Here is a 24,939-nt window from a genome sequence, read left to right on the forward strand (position 1 = left end):
TCATTTTATTTGACATGGGAAGAAATCGAGCATGATGCATGTTACTCTTTGAATGGCTTTGCTTTAATGGAATACTGTCGCTCCACAGGCTCCACCTCCCCTCCACGTCCCTCTACGCCATTGGCTACCAGCAGCTCTCCCCCTCCCCCTCCCCCTCCTCGGCCACCCTCACGACCCAAACTGCCTCCTGGAAAACCAAGCGTAGGGGATGTGGTACGTGCTAACATAAAAAAAAAAATGTACAGTACTTTCAAATACTATTACTGTGCCTGTTAGTTTCCTCCAAATTTCCGATGTCACTGACCTTTTAATAGACTATGTAATTATTTAAAACTTTAATAGGATGTCAGAACTCACCCCTCAAAATACCAGACCAAGCCTAGGTTGATATTTACCACCCATGGAATATTCTTTAAATAAAAACCTTAAGTTTGGTGAAACAAAATACAAGAAACACTGCTACAGCGTGCTTTGTGTAAATTTCCTTTTGATCATCTGACTAGAATGACAAACCCATACTCTTTTATTACTAACTTCCCTTCTGTCTGTTCTTCCTTTTCCCTGCCTTGCTGTCAGAATCAGCCGTTCAGCCCCACTGTACACTCGTCAAGCCCCCCTCCTTTGGCTCCGCTGGCCCGTGCAGAAAGCACTTCTTCAATCTCCTCCACCAACTCTCTGAGTGCAGCCACCACTCCCACCGTCGGTAAAGAGCTCTCCGTGTCTGTGTCAGGTGTGACTCCATTTCCCATCATTCTCTCTGCTTTGCTATGCTGCTCTGTCTATATGTGTCTGCTTTGGAAATTGCCTTTCTAACTAGAATTTGGCATAACAAGGGCATCTGTTTCTCAAGTGCCTTTGTTTCTCACTATTTAGCACGGTTTTGAATTCACTGTAGTAATGTTTTCACAGCTTTTGTAATAGGAATCAACTCTGTATTATTTGCGCACTGTCTGAAACACGTCTCTGTTCGTGCTTCGGGTGAATGCGGCTGATGTGCACAGAAAACGAGTCAACGAGTCAAGCTATCTTCTTCTTGTGGTTTAAAATCACTTTAACTTTTAAAATGGCAAATGAATGTGCCAATCACATGAGTGACGCACTGCGGGGTCTGGTCCATATGTATCACGGATCAACTGCGATCTGTTTAACACCTTATATATGACAGATCGTCTTGGTTACGTATGTAACCCTCATTCCCTGAAGGAGGGAACAGAGACGTTACGAATGGGATCTCGCCCGAGAGCCCAATCACCTTCGAGTGGTACAAAACGAGCCAATGGTACACAAAGTACCTTGGTCTGCGGAATTTGCATCGCGAGCTCCGCCCCGCAGAGCGGGTATATAAGGAGCAACGCGAGCAACTCGCATTCAAGTCTTCCCTGAGGAGCCGAGCCAGTGACCCGGCCGTTCAGCGGAACAGAGATGTGGCTAGGGGATGTAACGTCTCCGTTCCCTCCTTCACGGAATGAGGGTTACATACGTAACCAAGACGTTCCCTTTCATTCCAGCTGGACATATGCTAGCAGGCTGCCTGCCCGTGGGAGGACTTACAGAAGGCAGGTATCTACCAAGGTGGTGATACATAAGAACTCTGAGGTACCCAGCCCGCAGGGTGGAAGTTTCAATGACAGAGCTGGCAAGGGGCTTGCCAAGGGAAAGACACATGCTGCGGAGAGACTTACTGTGGACGTACACACGTGGGATTACCCGGAAAGGGGAATCACAACACATGGATGCACCTAGTCACACACATGGCTGACCAAAGGGCATGTAAGCAAGTGTTGGACATCAACAGTGCTGGAGGAACCCAGGGTTCTGACTGAGGAACTCACCTGAGGGAAATGGCGCAGCAAGCGGATTGACACCGAGCAGATCCTTACTGGCCCGGAGGGAGGACACGGGCTCTACACGGAGATTATAAAATCTTGCGAATGTGTTAGGTGTCGCCCAGCCTGCAGCTTTACAGTTGTCTGCTAGCGAGGCGCCATGCGCCAGCTCCCAGGAGGAAGCTACGGTCCTAGTTGAGTGAGCTCTCACCCCTAGGGGGCATGGCAGGTCTTGAGCCTGATAAGCCAGGACAATAGCATCCACTATCCAGTGGGATAACCTCTGCTTGGAGACAGCCTTTCCCTTCTGCTGGCCTCCGTAACAGACAAAGAGCTGGTCTGAGGTCCTAAGGCACCGAGTTCTGTCCACGTAGGTGCGGAGCGCACGTACTGGACAGAGCAGCGCCAGGGCTGGGTCTGCCTCCTCCAGGGGCAGCGCTTGCAAGTTCACCACCTGATCCCTAAAAGGAGTGGTGGGAAATTTGGGCACGTACCCAGGCCAGTGTCTCAAGATAACGTGAGAATTAGTCGGCCCAAATTCCAGGCACGCTTCGTCAACTGAAAATGCCTGCAGGTCCCCGACCCTCTTCGGATCGGACTCGGACAACGCTGGCACTCCCGAGGGAGGCAACGCAGCTGAACCCTCATCTCCCGAGGACTCAAGACCGCCTTGTGATGCGGCGATCGACATACGGTCCTCTTCACGAGCCCCAAATGAGATGTCAGGAGCCTGAGAGGGTCCAGCAAACTCATCCGGGAACTCAACCGGCTGCGGCGTATGTGAGGGGGGGTGTGGCCAGAGGAGATTCGCTCGTCGGGGAAGCCCACACAGTAACCCTTAGAACACCCTGGCCACCAGCCAAAGTAGCCCTCTTATGAGAAGAGCTAGAACGGGGTGTGGCAGAGGGTACTCTATACCTTTTAAGGTAATCGAGTCTCGATCTCAATGCCGAGATGGTCATGTCCCCGCAATGAGAACATGAGCCATCCACGAACGCAGTCTCAGCGTGCTGGAAGCCCAGACACGTGACACAGCGATCGTGACCGTCATGAGGAGCAATATATCGACCGCACCCAGAAACACACAGGCGAAATGGCATCTTTAAAAAGACGCAAATCGGCCCGTATCTCTTTTGTGAGAAAAATTGTCTCTTTTAGGAGTATTGAAGTGCTCAGGGGAAACACGGGAGCTGTTGCAGGAAACCCAGACTAACCGCTGAATCGCGCTGTCACACCAACACCAGCTCTTGCTTGTAACACTCCGGTGATTGCAGCAAGCGATGGGCTGGGCTCCGAAGTGAAAGCTTGAATGCGAGTTGCTCGCGTTGCTCCTTATATACCCGCTCTGCGGGGCGGAGCTCGCGATGCAAATTCTACAAGCCAAGGTACTTTGTGTACCATTGGCTCGTTTTGTACCACTCGAAGGTGATTGGGCTCTCGGGCGAGATCCCATTCGTAACGTCGAACGTGACCGACTGAAAGGGAACAGAACAATTATTCATATAACTGAACGTTTCATTTACATGAAATTGTCAAATTGCTACTCCATAGCAAATGCATACAACAAATGAAAATACAGAATAATTAAAAAACACATTTTACTATTCAAAGAAAAATTAAACTGATAACACACAAACATAATAAGCTATTTGTGTCCTTGCTGGACTTTTTGAAATGCCATGTATGACATTTTCTGTACCAGTTTGAATGCTTTTATCGGATGCTTTCATTAATGCTGGACGAGTAGTTTTTTGTTTTTGTATTTTCATTATCAGCATTTCCTGAGATTTGCAAACTACTTTATCTTGTGAATCAAGAGTTTTTGATTCATTTGATTTATGTAGGTCTATCTGTTGCATGTGCTATTCCTTCCTTTTGGATTTTTTTACTATTTAATTATTTTTTTATTTTTTTCAACTATTCAATTTTTTTCTTCAGTTATCATCTTTTTTTATTTTAAATGTGTGCTGTGCATCCATTGTGATGCCTGAGTTTAATGACTGTGACCTTTTTGGTTTTCTTTGCAATTATTTGCCATTTAATTTGAATTACGTTTATTTTTTGTTTGTGTTTTGTCATCTTTTTTGTCCTGTCTTTTGGGCTGATGTCAGAAGATGATGCTTTTGTAGAAAAACTTCCCAGCTTTGAGAGACGGGCAGACATGCCAGCAGGTATGCTATAAACCCTTCCTGATTTGACGGATTGGACAAAGACCTCCGATTTCCCATAGTGTCAGAGCATAGCTCATTCATGGTGTTCTTTTGAAGTTTCACCAATGACTAAATTAGTCAGTAAGATAGAAAATGATTTGATTTTCACGTAGAGTCATTAAAGGAATTTTCCAGGTCATTTATTGCTTAATGTCAATGGGCAGATTCTGTAGCTCATTGTTGATTACTGCATTCCCCTAATAATGGAAGCTTGGCATTTAAGCTGCCAGCACAGCCAATAAACTTTTAAAATGTGTTACTCTCACAGTAAAAACCAAAACTAATGGAATGGATGCTTGATAGCAGACTGGTGTGTTAAAACTGCACACAGCCTTGTCTGTGCAAAAGTATATGACTCATGTCTGCAAACTCCACTGGTTTTGCTAATACATTTGGTAACTAGCATTTTTTAGCACATCTATAATGAAAAGTGTTTTCCCCCTCTACTTTTGTCATGTTGATTACAGTCCAACACTATTTGCCACCATATTTACTTCATTCATTTTTAATTCTTCCAGTCATATTTTGCTCTTCACATCCATAAAAGATGACATGTTTGTAGCTCATCATGCATGTTAGAGACTAAATGTTACGCAACATCCCACATCTTACATCTGCACTGACATCAAGAACCAGGAACAGAAGAGTCTTATAGTCCCTGAAAATCATCTGTCTGGCTGAAGACTCTTCAAAAAACTCAAAGAGCACCGCCATCCTGCTTGAAACAGATGAGGCAGACACACACACACACACACACAGACACACAGCCTCTCAGTGTTTGAAGTGCAGCCTGGAATTTGGCCCAAGTGGCTGCAGAGCTGATCAGTATGCCTGCCATAACACTAGTTTGAATAGAGAGCTCTCTGATGTTGCATCTGGATATAAAACATTGCTAACATCGTCATGCTGCAAATGTCAAGCTTTACTGCCACATGATTTTAATCCTCACAGGTGATCCTTAAATTTAGATCTTTAAATTTTATCATCAACATCCACACCACCTATGCTGTGTTTCATTCAAAGTCGAATATAGCATATTCCCACTTGATATTTCCAACCATAAAGTGGATGATGCTTGGAGGATGAGGAAACAAAATGACATTGCCTTTATCTCTGTAGTTGTTTAATTGTCAATAATTCCAATATATTGTCAAATGAAGTTAAAACATATAATAAACCAGATAAAAATAGGTTTAAAAAATTTTTATTTTATTATTATTATTATTATTATTATTATAAATTTTACTGTATGCAAAAAAAAAAAAAAAAAAAAATCAAAGTCAAATTCAGCTGGTCTTCTGTTGCTCTATTCCAGTTAGGACTTTCTGAGTTGAAGGGAACGCAGCATTAGAATGTCAAATTTACAGTTACACATTGCTAAGTATTACTCTACAAATCACATCTTCTCATTGCATAAGTGATCTTCACGTCTTTCGTAGTCCTGGTCTTGGTTTTGTCTGAAATTATATCACCCCTCTCCAGTAGAGAAGCCCTCACATACACTTACCTCTTGTGTCACTCAGTACTGCCCCCTGTTGTCTATCATCCCAACTGCAGCTACCTTCTCCCATTCATTTAACAGACATGAAGAAATATACATGATATACTTTTCACAAAATGCAGACTCTAACTTCCTACATTGACATTGCACAGATGATACCAAAAGCACTTAAATTATAAAAAATTATAATGTTCACCCAAAAAGGAAATTCTCTCGTTATTTATTCACCCTCATTTTATTCTAAACCTTTTTTTGCTGTTATTTTTTCCATGGAGCAAATCACATTGAAATTCAATTATAAGAAAATGTTATAAAAATCACCATAAAAATAGCCTGTGTATGGCTATGAAAAATGTATGACTTTTGCTATATTATAATTTGTCTAAGGAACAGATTGAAATGTAAACCACTATATGCTGATAACCTTCTTCTCTAGCAAGGATCATTAACTTCAAGAATCACATCAGTGAAGAAACAAATTTCAGTCTGTTCCTCACATAAAGCTATTGTATCGCTTCAAAAGACTTAGAATATAGTGCAAAATTCCTGCTGCAATACAAGTCACTTTAGATACCAACATCTTAATGAATAAACGTTAATGTAACATAGTTGGCAGGATGTTGCCAATTAAAATTTTGGGGAAAAAATTAATAGGGTACAACCTGTATATATATATATATATATATATATATATATATATATATATATATATATATATTTTTTTTTTTTTTTTTTTATCAAAAGGGTATGACATCAAAACGTTAATGATAGAACTTTCCATTTTGGATGATCTTTTCCTAACATCATCCTTGAATCTGAAGGGTTTAATTCGTATAAGCAGCTCAAACCATCTCCAGCTTTCATCTGTCCTGATATTATACGTAAATGAATCAGAATTTTGAAATATTTGTAAGACCATAATTCTCTCGGAATCTCCCCAGATTTAAAAATGTCACTTCTCAGCTGTCATTGCACATCAAAATAGAAGTTTGCACATGCATTGTTATTAATAGTAGCTATAAATCTGAAGCTAATAGTAGCTGTATGTCACCTTATTTCTTTATTTCGAGTCTTACTTCAAATAAAATAACTGATAACTACACAAAGATTGTTTTCTTTTTCCTTTTGCCCAGTGTGCTGCTCTACATTTGTGAATGTTTCACATATCATAGTCATCTCCGTCTGCAGTGAATTGTGTCCGTCTTTGACCTGTGACCTGTGCCCCTGGCCCCCATCACTGTGCCATATGATGGACCTGTGTGTGACTCACGCTACTGTCCTTCTCTCCCCCTTCTCCTTCCCTGCCTCTCCTCACTCCCCCCATCCTTATACCTCCTCCCCCTCCAACACAGAGACAGACCAGCCCTCCCTCGTGTGGTTTGACAGAGGCAAGTTTTATTTAACATTTGAAGGTAAGTTGGGGTTAATATCCAAGGACGTAGCGCGTGCACACTCAAGTCTCATCTGACATCTGACTTCCCCCTTTTTCTCACGCGTTCGTTCCTTCATCAATCTTCCAAACATCTGCTTTGCTCTGTATACCTGCTTTGCCATTTAACTGTTCATCTAACAATTATAGGAAGGTTTTCTTTTTTTTCAAGGATCATCATATTTTTACCTTTGTCACTAATACTGTGTTTTTTCTCGCTCTTGTTGTGGCTGGTCTTCCTTGATCTCACCATTTCAACTGTGCTCTTGGATCAAAACATTATGATTCAGCTTCAAATGCATGCCATGGAAGCTGACTGTTTTCTGTTTCAACTTCCTTTCTTTTTCTCTTCCATCTTTTGCATATATTACACCTATCCTTGATTGTTCTTATGAATCCAAGTTAATGGAATTGCATTCAAATGTAAAATTTAAACTAGAATAGAAAAAGCTTTGTGTGGAAATCATAAATTTAGTATGTTTAAAAAGAAATACTGAAGATTTGGATGGTTTTAATTTTTTTAATATTAAGTTGCATCTCCTAAAAATGGTACTAGATCTGTTGTTTTATAATTTTTTCATGGTTACAATTTATAAAGATGCTATCTCGCACACTGTCAATTCTTACTATATATTACAGTTTATTAACGAAAGCAATGTTTCAGTCCTCTGACCTTCATCGGGCATATGGTTACAATTTGAAAAATTTAATTTGTAATTGTATATCGTTACCCTTTGGGTCAAATCTGAAAAAGTTTTCCAAACTTTGAAACAATGAGCATTTATTGTTTCTCAATATTACTCAAATAATAATTTAGGGACCAAAAGCAATGGAATCGGAATCTGCATTAGAATCATTACATTTCTTGTAATTATCATCCCACAAAACCAGATTTAATATTCCTTAAAATAAAATAAAAATTACTTGAATTAATACAGATATGCTTAGTGGTTTTAATGCCAATTTATTTACAAGTATCTTTTCTGCTTACTTATCAAATTCAGCCATATACATAACTGCTCATTTTTACTTTAGTTAAATGTAACTAAATGTAAAGTTTCATTTTTTATTTTTTTATGATTATTATTCTTGAAACCAGAGTGTTGAACTTGCGTGTGCATGTTGTTGTATGGGTATCAGTTTTCATCAGTTGGTATGCCCCGCTAATGAACTGCACTTTTGGGAACTAATGCTTGAAGTGAAATCTAATCACGATTGGCCTATTCAACATTAAATACAATTGAACAAACTTGCCTTTACTGAGTAGTCTTAACAGTGTGGTCAAGCTAAGTCAACAGAAAATAGAGTCCATCTGAAGAAGGCACTGTTCTAGAGTTTAGGGTCTGGGTTTAAGTGAAAATGGAAAAATTTGTTTTGCCAGCTGCTGATTGTCTCAAACTAAGAGTCTATTTGTTTTTATTTCCATTTTTCTCGTTCTTTGTCACCCATGTATTTGCCTCTGCGTTGTATCTCAGTGATAGTCGAAATTGTGTTTTGTTTGTAAGCACGCTGTGACTGCATGTGTTTCTGTTCTCTCAGGCTGTTCTCGAGGGCCCAGTCCCCTCACCATGGGGGCCCAGGACACACTGCCTGTTGCTGCAGCTTTCACAGAGACAGTTAGTGCCTACTTCAAAGGAGCTGACCCCAATAAGTATGTGACAATCTCAGAACCATGTTAACACAGAGACACACACACACACACACACACACACACACACACACACACACACACACACATATATATATATATATATATATATAAGCATGCATCAGGTATTTTAAAATGTACATAGCTTTTTTTTGTTGATTTTATGTACATAAAAATTACATTTGCACCATTTTAAATAAAACTTAAGACTGAATGTACCTGAAAATATCAAATGGTGTAACTGCCAAATATTATTATGAAATTATGAAATAAATGTTTTTTCTCTAGTTCACGCTGGCCACAATTATTGGCACCCAATTATTGCAACTTCATTTCCCCAAGATAACAGCTCTGAGATTTCTCCTATAATGCCTGATGAGTTTAGAGACCATGAGACCATTCCTTCATACAGGATCTCTCCAAATCCTTCAGAATACCAGCTCCATGTTGGTGCTTCTTCTCTTCAGTTCACCCCACTCGTCTTACAGGGTTCAGATCAGGGAACTGAGACAGCCATGGCTGAAGCTTCCTTTTATGCTCGGTGAACCATTTTTGTGTTGATTTTGATGTTTGTTTTGGATCATTGTCCTGATGGAAGATCCAACCACGACCCATTATAAGATTTCTAACAAAGGCAGTCATTTTTTTATCTGTTGGTATTTGATAGAATCAATGCTGTCATGTATCTGAACAAGAGACTTCTGGCAGAAAAATATGCACATAATATTTAAGATCCAGCAGTATATTTAACCGTGGACCTGGGGTATTGTTTTATCCCTGTTTGCTTTACTGCCAATAAGCAGTAAAAATTATTATTATTTTTTTTTTTATCTCACCATAGAAGCCAGTCCCATTTGAAGTTCCAGTCTTGTCTGGCAACTGAATAAGCTTGACTTTGTTTATAGATGAGCAAGAAGGATTTTTCTTGAAACCTTCCCAAGCAACATGTGGTGATGTATGGGCTGTATATATATTAGTTTTTCAATGCTTTAGCTATTTTCTTACAGCCACGTTCTATTTTGTGAAGTTCAACAGTCTTGTTCTGCACATCAGAACTATATTCCTTGATTTTACTCCTTGTGATAGATGATTAAGGGAATTTGGCCTTTATGTTCCTCATATTTATAATCCTGTGGTACAGGAAGCCATGGCTGGAAAATGTCATGCTGTAAATGTAAATATGATTGGGAATATACTTCAGAGATATTTTACTCATAAGAATTTCTAGGAGTGCCAATAATTGCGGCATTGGAGAAAACCAACTATTTCATAATGTGAGTTTCTTTCTATTTTTTTTCCCACTTCAATGAAATGTTAGATTTTTTTTATACGAAAGCTCAAGAATTCAAATAAAAAAAAACAAGTCTTGAGATGCATTTTTTTTTAAAGTTCAACTTCTTTTAACTTGAACGTCTGCTTTTTAGAACACCAAACATGTCCATCTAGCATGTGTTTACATAGAAATACAATGAAAAGTAATGCAGTGGAAAGGAAAAAACCTGTTCAGTGTGAATAACCCTTATGAAGTGTTTTATTGATCACTCTCTGTTTCTACACACAACAGACCTTTACTTATGTATGTATGTTTCTAAGGTGTGTGGTGAAGATCACTGGAGAGATGGTGTTGTCCTTCCCAGCAGGCATCACACGGCATTTTGCAAATAACCCCTCGCCTGCTGTGCTAACCTTCAGCATAACCAACTACAGTCGTCTGGAACACGTCCTTCCTAACCCTCAGTTACTGTGCTGGTAATAACATTCATCTAACATCAACTACAACAGAACCTTCACAGACCATAAACGCCATCATATTTATTGACTAGTGAATGATTATTATATATTTCCTTATTAGTCACTCAAATTAAGCAGCAGCCATCAAATATATGATCAATTATTGCTTATGGACTTACATAATTAGTGATGGAAGGAGGGTTTGTAACTTAAGGTTATACTTGAGTATAGCTTAGCACATCCTCTCACTGTGAGAATTACAGTCACAGACTGTATGACTAATCACATGTGATCTCCACACTTTTGGAGGAGAAGTGTGTCTTTTGAAGGGTGTACGGAAAGAGACTGGAAAAACAGATAATAGCTCATTAGTTAAGTATGATTTGCAGATTGAATGCATTTTTTCAAATTTCCTACAGTGACACCACGCAGCCCAATCCGAACTCAAAGGAGTTCTGGGTGAATATGCCAAACCTGATGACCCATTTAAAGAAAGTGGCGGAGCAGAAACCACAAGCAACTTACTACAATGTAGACATGCTGAAATATCAGGTGAGAACCTCAAAGCAACACTGACTACAGAGGCATACGTGTACTTGAAGTCACTGGATTGTAGAAAATCTAGAACTGGTATTTCCCTCATATTTAAAAAAAAAAAAAAAAGTGCTTCTCAATTGGTTTTGCTTCGGGACCCAGATTTGACCTTGGACATCAAGTAGTGACCTAGTAAAGTTCTGAAATTTTAAGTTGACGAAATAAAAATGGCATTTAAAACAAACTAATAATAAAATGAACTTTTACCATCTCATGCCATTTGAATGAGGCTGTGTCATTAACACTTCATTACCAAATATGCCTCAGGTGTTACCGAAGGGCCCACAGTCCACTCCTCTAAATCTAGCAGTGAGCTGGAGGTGTGAGCCCACCAGTACTGATCTGAGGATAGACTACAAATACAACGGTGGGGCCATGAACACTCCTGTCGCCCTCAACAATGTTCAGTTCCTCATCCCTGTGGACGGAGGCGTCAGCAAACTGCAGGCTGTGCTTCCTCCAGCTGCCTGGTGAGAGATGGACTGGATTCTTCCAGTCCTTCAAAAATATAATTGTCATTGTGGAAATAAAGCATTGTGATTTGCACTAGATTGCGTGGGTTTGAAAAAATTATACTATGAGTTTCTACTAGATGTGGAGGAAGAATATAATTTTTTTATTATTGCTATGTTTATAGGAATGCGGAACAGCAGAAAATCTTATGGAAGATTCCAGATATTTCTCAAAAGTCTGAAAATGGAGGTCAGATTCATGGTTCATTCTTGTGTGTTTATGTGTGTGTATATATATATATATATATATATATATATATATATATATATATATATATATATATACACACATATATATATATATATATATATATATATATATACACACACACACACATATATATATATATATATATATATATATATATATATATATATATATATATATATATATATATATATATATATATATATATATACTATTGTTCAAAAGTTTGGCATCTCTATTATTCTTTTATTAGTGTTTTAAAAAAAATAGAAAGTCAAAAAAAATATTTTTTATATCGTAAACAATTATTACAATATAAAAGAAATGTATTGTATTGTATTAAGCTAAGCTGAATTTTCAACAGCTATTACTCCAGTCTTTAGTGTCACATGATCCATCAGAAATCGTTTTATTATGCTGCTGAATATTTTGGAATTTGGAAATGCCAAAAGAACAGCATTTATTTGACACAGACACATTCTATAGATAATAATAAAACGATTGCTTCTCTTTTTTTCATCCACTCTTTTTTTATATCTTCAGGTGTGGGATCTCTGCTGGCCCGTTTCCAGCTGACCGAGGGTCCCAGTAAACCCGCCCCGGTGGCAGTGCAGTTCACCAGTGAGGGCAGCACTCTGTCAGGCTGTGACATTGAGCTGGTTGGCCTTGGATATCGTTTTTCCCTCATCAAGAAGAGGTTTGCAGCAGGTGAGTTATGCGTCTGTTTCAAGCATTAATTTGCTAGGAATCTTTAGGAGAGTCAGAACATGAGATTATCGAGGCATTGTCAAAATAAGTTACGCTGTGTGTGCTTTTATCATAGGAAAATACATGGCAGACAACTAAACAACACCAGGCAAGTCTGCATATTTTGGACCAATTCTGAATATTTAAAACACAGGACATGACCCCAACCTGAGCTTAAGGATAAACCTTTGTAGATGTACAATACAGGTGGACCTCACACACACTCCAGAAGTATTATTGTAAACTTACATTGTAAAATGTGGACCGTTTTAGGGTGTTCTTCTAATTGTGAACTGTATTCACTTTGCAACATCTGTATTACGGCGGTTAAATGACTTGGGTTTGTTCGTAAGGTTAAGCCTCTGTTTCTGTTCGACGTGTTATTGGCTGTGCCTACCTGAACCTGAATTCTCTGTATCCTTCTCTAAAAGTGATACCGAACATGTGATGTTTTTATTACTCTATGCATTCAGTATCAAATTTTCGAACAAGGTAGCAAATTAGTCCAGTGAACAAGTGACTGTCTAAAAGATGAATGAGCCTCTGCCACAAGATGGCGCTATACTGTTGCATGTAATATGAGGTCTGCATCGGATTTTGGAATTGCTCAAGCTTATTTAGTTACGAAAACGTATTCAGGAATATCTCATTTTAATTTAAACACCACAGTCAGGTTCATTAATTGGAAAATAATGGAAATTATATTTTGTCAAATCTGTTTTTAGACAGCCACAGCTTTAAAAATGTCCTGCTTGCAGAAGACTCACAAAAAATGATTTTACTCAACAGAAAAGTCATTTTTAAATTGAAAATATATATCTTGAAGGCCGTTTGGTGTTTTCTTGTATTGTTAAATAGCCTTTCTGTTGTTCCCGAAGGGACAGTGTTAGACATCAGAGTACATGACATCATTCTATTTTTATTTATTCATGATTTGTTGTATACAAAAAATAAATGAAACAAGTTACACTGTATATGAATAGGCTTTGAATGGTATCATAATTTAGGATCCTTGAAGTTTTTGACTTTTTGTTATCTGTGTAGTTGGGTAAGTTGTGTACAGTATAATGCTGAGGTATAATTTTTACATTTATTTCAGATATGTTTTTTTTTAACTCAAGTGCAACAGAAAAGTTATGCTGTATTGGGTCAGGGGTGCATTTGAAAGAGAAAACGAAACAGGATGCTGTATCTTTCCCAGATGCATCACGCTTGATGTTATTACAGTGTTATATATAGCAGCACTATTAGTTCAACATGGATCGTCAGCTTTTGGACTTTGTAAATTATTTTATCATTCTATAGGATGTGTTTGTATCCAGCCTCCTGAGCATGAGCCCCTGCGCTTCAGAACATCTTTATTTTGCAAATGGTAATGGTCTCTGTGAGATGACAAGGTTCTCGAGTGGTTAAATGACCAAATCGCTTTTTCTTTTTTTCATTTATACGTGTATCTCCAGAATTGTCCTTTAAGAGAAAAGAAGCTGCATATTTTTTAAATGTTTAAACCTATAAATAAAGTGAAAAATATTGTTTCTTGTGGGGAAAAAAATGAAAAGGAAAAAAAAACAAAAACACTGTGTTACTGTTTAACTTCCCAGATGCTCTGATATGTGTATATATATATATATATATATATATATATATATATATATATATATATATGTAACATTTTGGTTCCATCTTTGAGTGTGTGATGTAGACGTTGTGATGGTTTGGAGAAGAATATGCTGGTGCTTTGTGAGTCACAGGTTCCATCCACATTTAACGTTAAGGATGAGCACTACCATCCGTTAACACTGCATTGCATATTTTCTGAGCACTTAACTAAAGGGGTTTTTATTGCACTGAGTTCAATCGAAGAACAATTTGGGGTCTGTCAGCCGAGAGAAAAACCTATGAATTTAATTGCGTGTAATGCTTAATCAGTATGTCTACATGGTCTAAAGTGAAATGTCAAAATGTGAGCAAAAGAAATAAGAAAACACGTGTCAGTTTCGATGTAGGTGGAGCTGTGTGTGAATGTTGAATTGCATTAGTTTGTGTGGAGTTGTGCATGTGTTCGAGGAAGAGTGTGTGAGTGTGCTTGTACGAGTGTGTGTGTGTGTGTGTGTGTGTGTGTGCGCGCATGCGTGCGTGTGTAGGTGTGTGTGTTGTCTGGTAACTGTAAATCATTTTTTCCCAGCAACATGTGTAAGATGTGTTCGTACAAAAAAAATGTTAACAAAGATTTGAAATCCTGAGATTACTTTGCTCTCTCCAAAACAATAAAACGTATAAGCCTGATAAATGGATGTATTGTGTTATATTTCAGATTTATCAATTAATATTACTGTAAAATATTATGCCTGAAATGTAGTAATATAATATTGAACTTAATACAGAACATCTTAATTTCATATCAATACTCAGTTAGGTCCAAATTGGTTTAACCACCAAAAAAAGGGGTCAAAATATTGTGAAATCATACTGGAAAAATAAACACCTTTTATGCATATGCAATAATGTTTATTGACAAAATTGTCAAATACAGGTTACAATTAAACACTTTGAATGAAAGATTAGTGCTGTGGACCTCACTATGTGATTTCACTGCTGATATTAAACCACATTTCATGGTGCATCTTAGAGTACAAGTGAAGCAGAATGATCTAATCCCAAATTAGACATGCTTTTTACATAAATTAGTATCATCTACTGGCAAATTAAGCTGTTACGTGAATCACAGCTGACTGTACACTTATAGAGATGTTCATATTCATCTGAACCCGTTGTGGAAGAAAACATATGGTGAGAAACAAATAGAAAAACACAGGTTCAGTTCTCAGCAGATCAATGTGAGGTCACTTTTCTTGCAGCCCATCTGACAGCAAACGCTATTCAGGTCTCGTCTGGTCAGGTCAGATCCCAGACTCTCACTCAGATCCTCAGAACTGCTTAGATCTGCATTCAAAAACCCTGTGCAATGACAAACACAAAACACAAAGTTTTGCTGTAAACTGTTGTGCCTTTTGAATCAAACTCAGACTTAAGAGACAGGAGATTGTGTTTGCTGCACTGTGAAAAAGCCAGCAGTTTAACTCAGCTCGTCTCAGTCTAATGGGAATGTAATGTCACCAGACGTTGTTTATCTGTTGACTGGAGAGGACTTGATCTCACTGATACAATTAAAGCAGTGCTCTGTTAAATATCATCAGACTTTAAGAGTAAGAAAGAAGAAGAGATGCTTAGATACTCATACAATCATAGGTCGTTTGCAGAAACTTTTTTTTAGCAACTTATAGAACCATTTTAGGAAAAATATAAATGTCAAATAAGCAGTACATAGAAAAAAAATACATTCTAGTTTTCTATACTTGTACAAACTAGCATTTTTTTTTTTCATTGTTTTACTGTTTATTTGATATTGAATGTACTGAATTGTATTGAATGTAAATGTATTTTTTAAATATGTTTATATTTTATATATAAACAAATAAATAAATGTATATATATATATATATATATATATATATATATATATATATATATATATATATATATATATATATGGTACAATATCACCAAATATTTTTTTCATAAGAGACAACAAATATTTTTTTTTTAAATGCCTTCCATCTCCCATTTTCTCATATAATCTAAATTTCCAATTCTTTAAATGATTTCAGATCTACTTAATTATTAATCTGGATTCAGTAGAAATCAATAGAATTTCCAAAGGGTCACAGAGGCTGTTGATAGAATAAATATTATATTAGTAATACATTTACATACTATTATTATTTAAGAAATATTAAATAAATATATTTCTAATGATTGCATTCACATGATTGAAACCGATAATTAACTACTATTAATTGTTATATAGAAAGAGGTTTAAGATTTAATAAATTTTCATAGTGGGGTAAAAAGTCTTTTTCATATATAAACTAGATCTGTTCTAAAGCCCAACACTCACACCGCATTTAAGGCACATGATGATGTTTTCAGAGTTTGCATGAATCTCTGCTATAGAAAACTCACCTTCCATATCCAGGGGACTGCCGAATCTCCTCCACCTGGAGCCCCCACACGTGTAAACGATGGCACGGATGAACTCTCGGCCGCACAGCTTGACTGTCCTGGCATCAGCCTGCACGTCTGACACACTACACGCCGCCCACAGCAGCAGGACGGGCAGCAGAAGTGCAGGAGAATGAAAACTTGTCATAGCGGCTTCAGTCTGAACGTGCTCCTCCTGTTCTGCCCTTGTGTTTTCTTAGGTCCTCTCTATCTTCTGCCAAGTGCCAATCTCTCTCAGGTCTGGCGAACGTCTGATTTGCTCATGAGACGTCACCCCAATTTATGGCGGCATGTTGGACAGCTCATGCTGGACCATTCCAGTCTGTCCAAACCCCACCCAGCACTTACTCGATCCCCTCAAGTCAAACAACTTTGATCAGAAAACAAAGGGCAGCAGGTATTTAGGTGCTTTACTGCCCCAATCTGGAATGAAATTACATCCTTAGGGACAAGCTGTTGTCTCTTAACATCACCAGTTTAATGGTCTCACTGCAATGATATTCTCCTTAATGAATGGATAATCTAGTCACATAAAGACCAACGCTGCTCCCCGAGCCAAACAGATGTCCACTATCTGCTTATGTGACCATCAAATTCTGTTCCCTTTAACCAAGTTGGTCTATGAGAAGAAGTAGTGCAAATGAGCAATATGGCTATAATCCCAGCCATTATGGTTTTATGGCTGATGATTAACAGTATGATCTCTACTGACAAAATAACATCTGCCTGTGGTCAATACAAGGAAAGATAACAGGAAACATATTCAGCAAAAAGTTTTTCCTCAAAAAGAAAGAAAGATTTTGTTTTCTGAATTCAGTTACAATTTCATTAACAGACATTTGGTATATAATATAATATTTGAGATTTTGTGTTGAAGGACATCCATGGCACATACGCTTACAAGTAAAAGCTGACATTCATAAATATTATATTATATTATATTTATTATGTAACAAATGTCTATTAATTAAATTGTAACAATTTAGAAATTAAAAAAAAAAAGTTTTTACCTTCCATTTCTTGCTATATTAAATTATTAATGACTGCAAGACATGGTGAATATAATATAATAGAATTATATATTACAAATTTCTCTTAATTACATTTTAATTTATTTCAGAAAGCATAATGAACATAATTTATAATCTAATCAAACATCAACTTATCATTTTATGTCATTTTTTATTCCAAATGTCAGTTAATTACATTTTATTTTTATTCAGAAAGCATAAATATAATATAATATAATATAATATAATATAATATAATATAATATAATATAATATAATATAATATAATATAATATTTATGAACATCAACTTGTCCTATAATATAATATAATACAAATATATTTATAAACATCAACACAAAACCCCATGCGGGAAAATGTTTTAAAATATAAAATGACCATATGCCATATGGGTAAAGTCCAATATACATTAGTAAACAAGCAGGATCCATTTCCTGTCATAATGTCACAGCTGTTCTTTTTAAAAGCCCCCTTGTTAAAGATGAGGTGCATCTTCATCGCTAAATTGTTTGATTTGTACTAAAAAGCTCAAATGATCGATATTTTGAGAGATGTTAAGAGAGAAAAGCAGTTCACTAATGAGTCATTTCTAAAAGTGTGATGTGGTCCTCATGTTGTAGATAAGCTGTAATGTGTGGAGGCCAAGTGGTAATAGAACTGTGTGTCCATTACCATAGAACAAACACTTACATTCTGTCTGTGGTTCCCATGGAAAACAAAAAACAATACCACATGACAATACAGTATAGTACTTTGACTATTATTTGGGGGAAATTGTGTTCTTAACAATCAGTGCCTGAATGCAAACGTGTTTGAAATACAAACCCCTGTTATCTCCAAAATTCTTTGGTTTCATTTTTTACAATATATATTTTATACTTTGTTAAACAGTTAACAAAGCGATGTTGTTATAGTACCCATGATGACGCTTGAAACGCTTAAAAAATACATTCACCTAATCGAAATTACAAATAATTCACCATAGTATAATTTAGTGCAAGATTTAGACATTTACCTAAAAAGATTACTTATTGTTCTGTAGGAGTATATTTATTCCTACAAAGAAGCACAATAAGGCACAAACAGGCAATGTGCTGTAAACCCACTGTTGTGTAAATGGAGTCGCTCAGTCTGCCAGAGAATATAGATTATGATGATGGAGAGGTCAAGACAAACAGCCTGACCCTCCTACAGTATGTGTCTCCGTCAGTCTTTCCTAATGTGTGTTGACTGGACAGTGTGGACCGAATTACATCCTCTAACTTCTCCATCTACACAAGAGATATAAATGATTTCCACATTTGAGTAAATGGATTACTTGGAGTATGGCACAGATCGAACTACATGGAAATGAACAGATAAAGCCTCACCTGTGTGCTGCCTCAATCTGGCAGGTTCTTCGTCTCGTACACAGGGACCTGCCCCTCACTGTCCCCCACCAGAACACAATCTGTCTCGGGGGTGAACAGCAAGGCCGTTCCTGGACTGGTCATGCTGAAAATCGTCAGGTCCAGACTGTTAACAAATGGAGTACAATGTAAGACTAAGAAACTAAAATTATGTTATTATATGTAATTATAAGACCTTCGGGTTCCACCGCTGGTTGTTCGTTATCACGGCTTTAGTTTCATCACATCTAACTCAGACAAATTACAAATTAGTCAACACATGGCTCAAACATACACAAATGAAGCTATTTCAACTAAAAGTAGCTAAACTGGTCAGTATTGTGCAATAGTCAAGTCAAGTCTAGCTTTATTGTCATTCCGCTACGTGTGGACACACAGTGGAACGAAATGTCATGCCTCACAGGACCACTGTGCTACATAAATACAGACATACAATCAAGTAAAACAGTATAAACCTATAAACAACTAACCTACTGACAGATTTTGTCTATATACTATATATAAATGTATACCTACTGTATACAGTGGGTATGGAAAGTATTCAGACTCCCTCTTCACTCTTTGTTATATTGCAGCCATTTGGTAAAATCATTTAAAGGGGGGGTGAAATGCTATTTCATGCATACTGAGTTTTTTACACTGTTAAAGAGTTGGATTCCCATGCTAAACATGGACAAAGTTTCAAAAATTAAGTTGTACGTTTGAAGGAGTATTTTTGTTCCAAAAAAACCTCTTCCGGTTTGTCACAAGTTTCGGAAAGTTTTTTTCGAGTATGGGTCTGTGTGACGTTAGATGGAGCGGAATTTCCTTATATGGGTCCTGAGGGCACTTCTCCCGGAAGAGCGTGCGCTCCGGTATAGCAGAGCACATAGACAGTAAAAGTAAGAGACATTCACTGCTCAGAGCTAGAGCGAATTGTCACAAAAGGAGTGTGTTTTTGGTTGCCAGGGCATGACAACCCTGCACAGATTACCAACCAAAAAAAAAACAGCATTAAGGGACCAGTGGATGGAGTTAACTTTTACAGAGCGTCAACTGAGTTGTGCAAGTGTTTGTTCCCTGAATTTCGAAGATGCTTGTTTTACAAACAAGGTCCAGTTTGACGCCGGATTTGCACATTGTTCATTTCTTAAGGATAATGCAGTCCCAACGAAAAAGGGCCACCATCGTGTGTTGGAACCGCATGCGGTGAGTAAAACTGCTTCAAATATCTCTGTGTTGTTAACTTAGCTATCGGCGCGTGAGCACATCAAGTAAACAACATGCGATGTTGTCATCAAACTGCACTTTCCACATGTACAGCTTAAAAAAAAAAGAAAAAAAAAAGACGACATAAAGTGGAACTTAGTCATTTTCCAAAACTGCTAAGAAAATATATACATTTTCAATACATACTAGGGCTGTGCAAAAAATCGAATGCGATTTTCATGCACCGCTCATCAGTAAAGACGCTCCTGTAATTAGAAGTATATCTCCAGCATGTGCGTTCAGATCAGGGTTGCCAGGTTTTCACAACAAATCCTGCCCAGTTGCTTCTTAAAACTAGTTCAAAACTAGCCCAATCACGTTTCCGGGAGGTTCCCCGATAAAAATTGCTTCATATAATTCTATAATTGCTTATTATAGAATATAAATATCTGGGATGGGTTTCCCTGGTAAAACAAGCATTTTAGGGGCTAAATATCACGTTATTGGTATTGGGATTGGTATTGGGATTGGTATTGGGACATGAAAAACAACCACAGACTTGGCAACACTGGTTCAGGTGGAGCGGCAGTTACTAGTTACTACAGAGCCGTAGTCTACCGACAACTAACACAAAATCGCTTTCAAAATCGACAAAGAATCGCCTGCGATTTTAACATCGATGTTGTGTAGATTGTCAGTTAATTACGGCTCTGTGTAGTAAATGCCAACCAGTGTTGCCAAGTGTGTGGTGGTTGTTTTTCATGTCCGCGGGTCAAAGTCAAAGTGACCCCAATACAAATAACGTGATATTTAGCCCCTAAAATGCGAATTTTACCAAGGCAACCCTGCTAAAAAACGTATATTTTAACCCCGGGAAGCAATGTTTTATCGGGGAACCTTCTGGAAGCGGGATTGGGCTAGTTTTGAGAAGCAACTGGGCAGGATTTGTTGTGAAAAACTGGCAACCCTGATCTGAACACACGTGATGGAGATATACTCCTAATTACAGGAGCGTCTTTACTGATGAGATGCACATGAAAATCGCATTCGATTTTTTGCACAGCCCTAACATAGAGACATTATTGCTGATGCTGCTCTTGTTAAATTTCAGCCTCTGGATCTGATTCTGGATCATATACGCTGAATCTGACTGTTAGCCATGGTTTGTTTTGGATGATGTTTTTTTCCTCAAGGTAATGTCAGCTTCCAAACGCTCTCAACGCAAAAGCCTACTGGCGCTCGTGATTCTTTAGCTCCGCCCACACGTCACGCCTCTAGGCGCTCGTGTTTTTCCGGGAAAAATCGGTACAGACTATTTTTCTCTTAGAAATATAATAAAACTAAAGACTTTTTGGAGTTATGAAGGATGCAGTACTACTCTATAGGTACTCAAGATTAACAGGATATTGAGTGAAAACGAGCATTTCACCCCCCCTTTGAGTTTTTTTTTTTTTTTCATTAATGTACACACAGCACCCCATATTGACAGAAACACACAGAATTGTTGACATTTTTGCTCATTTATTAAAAAAGAAAAACTAAAATATCACATGATCTTAAGTATTCAAACCCTTTGCTGTGACACTCATATATTTAACTCAAGTGCTGTCCATTTCTTCTGATCATCCTTGAGATGGTTCTACACCTTCATTTGAGTCCAGCTGTGTTTGATTATACTGATTGGACTTGATTGGGAAAGCCACACACCTGTCTATATAAGACCTTACAGCTCACAGTGCATGTCAGAGCAAATGAGAATCATGAGGTCAAAGGATCTGCCTGAAGTGCTCAGAGACAGAACTGTGGCAAGGCACAGATCTGACCAAGGTTACAAAAAAAAATGTCTGCTGCACTTAAGGTTCCTAGGAGCACAGTGGCCTCCATAATCCTTAAATGGAAGATGTTTGGGATGACCAGAACCCTTCCTAGAGCTGGCCGTCCAGCCAAACTGAGCTATCGGGCCTTGGTGAGAGAGGTAAAGAAGAACCCAAAGATCACTGTGGTTGAGCTCCAGAGATGCAGTCGGGAGGTGGGAGAAAGCTGTATAAAGTGACCCATCACTGCAGCCCTCACCAGCCGGGGCTTTATGGCAGAGTGGCCCGACAGAAGCCTCTCCTCTCCAAATATTGAGAAAAGTTGTCCAAAAGAAGTTCTGAGCAATGTCAATGTCTTAGCTGACGCGGGGGCCTGATGCAAGGTAGGGAGCAAGTGCGGGGCCCGATGTGGCCGCACCAGTTGCACCCCACTAAGAACAGCCCTGACACTGTGTTTGTGTGTGTGTTTTTTGGTATAATAATAATAAATAATTACATAAAATGAAATGGGAACCATTACTCTAAATTAATACTAAATGGTAAACATGATTACCTGTACTGGTGGTACTGAACACAGATATGCTCTGCTCAGGACCACTTGGGTTTAGCAGGTGACTTACTAAATTGGAGTCTGGGACAGTCGCATTATTTCCTTTAGCAGACATCTCAGTGTTTTTTCTGCTATCAGATTTATCGCATCATTAAATGTTTGCACTGAACACTCCACATACTGTACTTATCATTGCTCTGTCTGTTTTTGCACAGCTCAGTGTAAACAATGTTTCTTTTAAAGGAAAGAACAAAAAACGTTACTGGTGAAAAATTATAATAAATGTGACTGCACCGGAGTCCTTCAGCATCCTCTGAATCTACTGACACGGATACTGTAGTAATGTCCAATAGCCAGATGGTCTCTGTCTCAGTCAAGTACATCCACCACCCTGTCCATAACGTCCTCAATGACCTGCTCCTTCACCTCCTCTCTACGAGCCTGAACATCTGTATGGAGCAAAAACACCAAAATGAAGTGGAATCTCAGATTGTTATAATTAAAATGTAATTAATCAGACAATGAACGAGGAAACTTGGCAAAAGTAAAATATATATGTATAGATGTGAATGAAAATAAAAACCTGAAAGACTGCTGGACAAGTCTGGTTTCACTAACAAGTCTTTAGTTTCATCACCCATTGATTTAGGCTCTCTGGCTTGTTCTGGATGCTAAAACGCTCCCAAAAAAAGAGATCCCTTGTTTGTTACCATAGCAACAAAAGTGGGATAGTTCTTTGTGGCATTCATGTGCACTCTAAGTGCTGCAAACAAGTCATATTTGGACATTTCCCCTCAATTACCTTGTAAACGGTCCAGTAAAACTTGCGTTGGTGGTCTTTAAGGCTACCGAGGCAAAGTCTGTCACGGTAGACCATGATGTATCATGTGCAGGGAATATTTTCCCTTGTTTAGGTTGTAAAACCCCGGGATCTGGATTATATAATGGGTGAGGAGTGACATCCTGCCCATGTTCATCAAACAGCCTGTGAAATAAGTACAAACATGTATGATTATTGTTAGATTTCTCTCTTTTTTATCAAACTAAATATAAGGAATATACTACAGCATACATATACCTAATAAAACATTACTGTCACTTGCTGAGCTGAAGCTCTTTCCACTGAGTGAAGTGTTGATGGTTTTGTGATGCTTTGATTCACACGAAGTAGGCTACTCCAGATGATACATTCAGTGTTTCGGATGACGGAGGCAGAGAAGTAACGTTACACAAACATATTCAAGTCAACATGACATGTTGTTTTAAAATGGTTTAAGTAGTATAATAGCATTTCAAACCTTAGGATACTACTTTAAACCTCATATACAGAAATTACTCTGGTTGCTGACTGTCATACACAACTAACGTTAGGTGCACAAGATGGCGCCGGTGAGCTTCAGCGACGCGAGTGTGTGTAAACATAAGAAACTTGGCTACAGGGCCGTGCAGAGACCTTTGGAGGGGCAGGTGCTCAAATTATAAAAGGGGCACATGGAACAAGGTTTAAATAGAGCGGTTCAAAATATCAATACAGCAATATATTGTGATGCATTCCTTGTCGATTCACATGTCGATATGGATGATTATGTATTGATACGGCAGCAAATGCTGTGATGCAGTTTTGAAAAAGAAACAGATTAGAAATGTACTGAAATACTGAAATGTATTAAATTGTCCCAACCTGAAACCTTTTTCTTCTCTGTTCCACAGAATAATTAAGAACAGCGGTTATAGTAAAAACTATAAAAAACACTTGTGCCTCTACATTTTCTTCTTTCTCACCAGCCTCTGTCTCCTGGCTTTTTGTTACCTGATCTCTTTCTGTCACTTGTGCCTCTACATTTCCCTCTTTTTCTTCCTCCAACTCCATATCCTCATTTGATCTATTACTTTCCACTCTCTGTCCATCTAGGTACAAGGCTCAATTTACTATTTCAGCATTAATCTATTATTTTAACCATCACTACTACTCTTGCACCTAATCAATAAGTCCACCTTAAATATTGATACAAAACATTAAACAACTGATACACTGGAATATAGTGATTCATATTTGTATTACTGTTGTAGTTCTTGTTGTCTAAAATGTAACACCTTTGCAATGTTAACAAATGACAGGCTACATGTGTTATTCATCTGCTTGACACTGCACTTTGATGGCAGGTCAGGTATATTATTCATTTTATATTGAAATTGATATTTGTTAATTTATTTCCAGAGAGATATTATTGAGTTTACAGGGTAAAGTGGTCTTGCTGTAGTTAAACACTGTTGCTATTGTAGAAAAAAATATATATATTTTGTGTCACATTTAAAATATAATTATATTTTAATTCCTTTCTGAATTGTTTTTATTTTCATAATGATAATTCAGATAATGAGAAAATCTGAATAAGGCTTACCAGTGTTGTGATCATTATTTTAAGGCACTCTGCGTGTTAAAAATAAATACTGTAATATAATAAAAGTTTAGTCAAATA

The 24,939-nt window shown here is 37.8% G+C and overlaps 2 protein-coding genes and 1 long non-coding RNA gene across 17 annotated transcripts in view; 1 reads left to right on the forward strand and 2 right to left on the reverse strand.

Annotated features, from left to right (window-relative positions):
• LOC113050569 (SH3-containing GRB2-like protein 3-interacting protein 1) overlaps positions 1 to 13,948 on the forward strand; it is a 71,851-nt gene extending 57,903 nt beyond the window's left edge. For 6 of the 15 annotated variants that reach the window (XM_026213644.1, XM_026213652.1, XM_026213656.1 and 3 more), the window contains 11 exons: positions 89 to 213; positions 577 to 730; positions 3,938 to 3,997; positions 6,890 to 6,949; positions 8,506 to 8,617; positions 10,208 to 10,363; positions 10,765 to 10,897; positions 11,207 to 11,409; positions 11,577 to 11,641; positions 12,203 to 12,367; positions 12,483 to 13,948. In XM_026213644.1, coding sequence (XP_026069429.1) covers positions 89 to 213; positions 577 to 730; positions 3,938 to 3,997; positions 6,890 to 6,949; positions 8,506 to 8,617; positions 10,208 to 10,363; positions 10,765 to 10,897; positions 11,207 to 11,409; positions 11,577 to 11,641; positions 12,203 to 12,367; positions 12,483 to 12,505 — 1,256 coding nt within the window. In that variant the 3' untranslated portion in view covers positions 12,506 to 13,948. The remainder of the gene's footprint in view (positions 1 to 88; positions 214 to 576; positions 731 to 3,937; positions 3,998 to 6,889; positions 6,950 to 8,505; positions 8,618 to 10,207; positions 10,364 to 10,764; positions 10,898 to 11,206; positions 11,410 to 11,576; positions 11,642 to 12,202; positions 12,368 to 12,482) is intronic. The other 9 variants (XM_026213651.1, XM_026213659.1, XM_026213645.1 and 6 more) reach the window with 8 other exon arrangements.
• Positions 13,949 to 14,892: 944 nt separating this feature from the next.
• On the reverse strand, positions 14,893 to 17,329 carry LOC113050572 (relaxin-3). The gene is made up of 2 exons (XM_026213666.1): positions 16,430 to 17,329; positions 14,893 to 15,364 (listed from the first exon to the last, which is right to left on the reverse strand). The coding sequence occupies exons 1-2, from the start codon at positions 16,614 to 16,616 to the stop codon at positions 15,231 to 15,233; spliced, it is 321 nt and encodes a 106-aa protein (XP_026069451.1). The 5' UTR covers positions 16,617 to 17,329; the 3' UTR covers positions 14,893 to 15,230.
• A 526-nt stretch (positions 17,330 to 17,855) lies between these two features.
• On the reverse strand, positions 17,856 to 19,392 carry LOC113050573 (uncharacterized). The gene is made up of 3 exons (XR_003276779.1): positions 19,083 to 19,392; positions 18,869 to 19,013; positions 17,856 to 18,769 (listed from the first exon to the last, which is right to left on the reverse strand). It is a non-coding gene; the product is annotated as an uncharacterized LOC113050573 (long non-coding RNA).
• Between the last annotated feature and the right edge of the window lie 5,547 nt (positions 19,393 to 24,939).

The sequence above is a fragment of the Carassius auratus genome, chromosome 31 (genome assembly GCF_003368295.1).
Source record: "Carassius auratus strain Wakin chromosome 31, ASM336829v1, whole genome shotgun sequence".
In the NCBI taxonomy this organism is placed as follows: domain Eukaryota; kingdom Metazoa; phylum Chordata; class Actinopteri; order Cypriniformes; family Cyprinidae; genus Carassius; species Carassius auratus.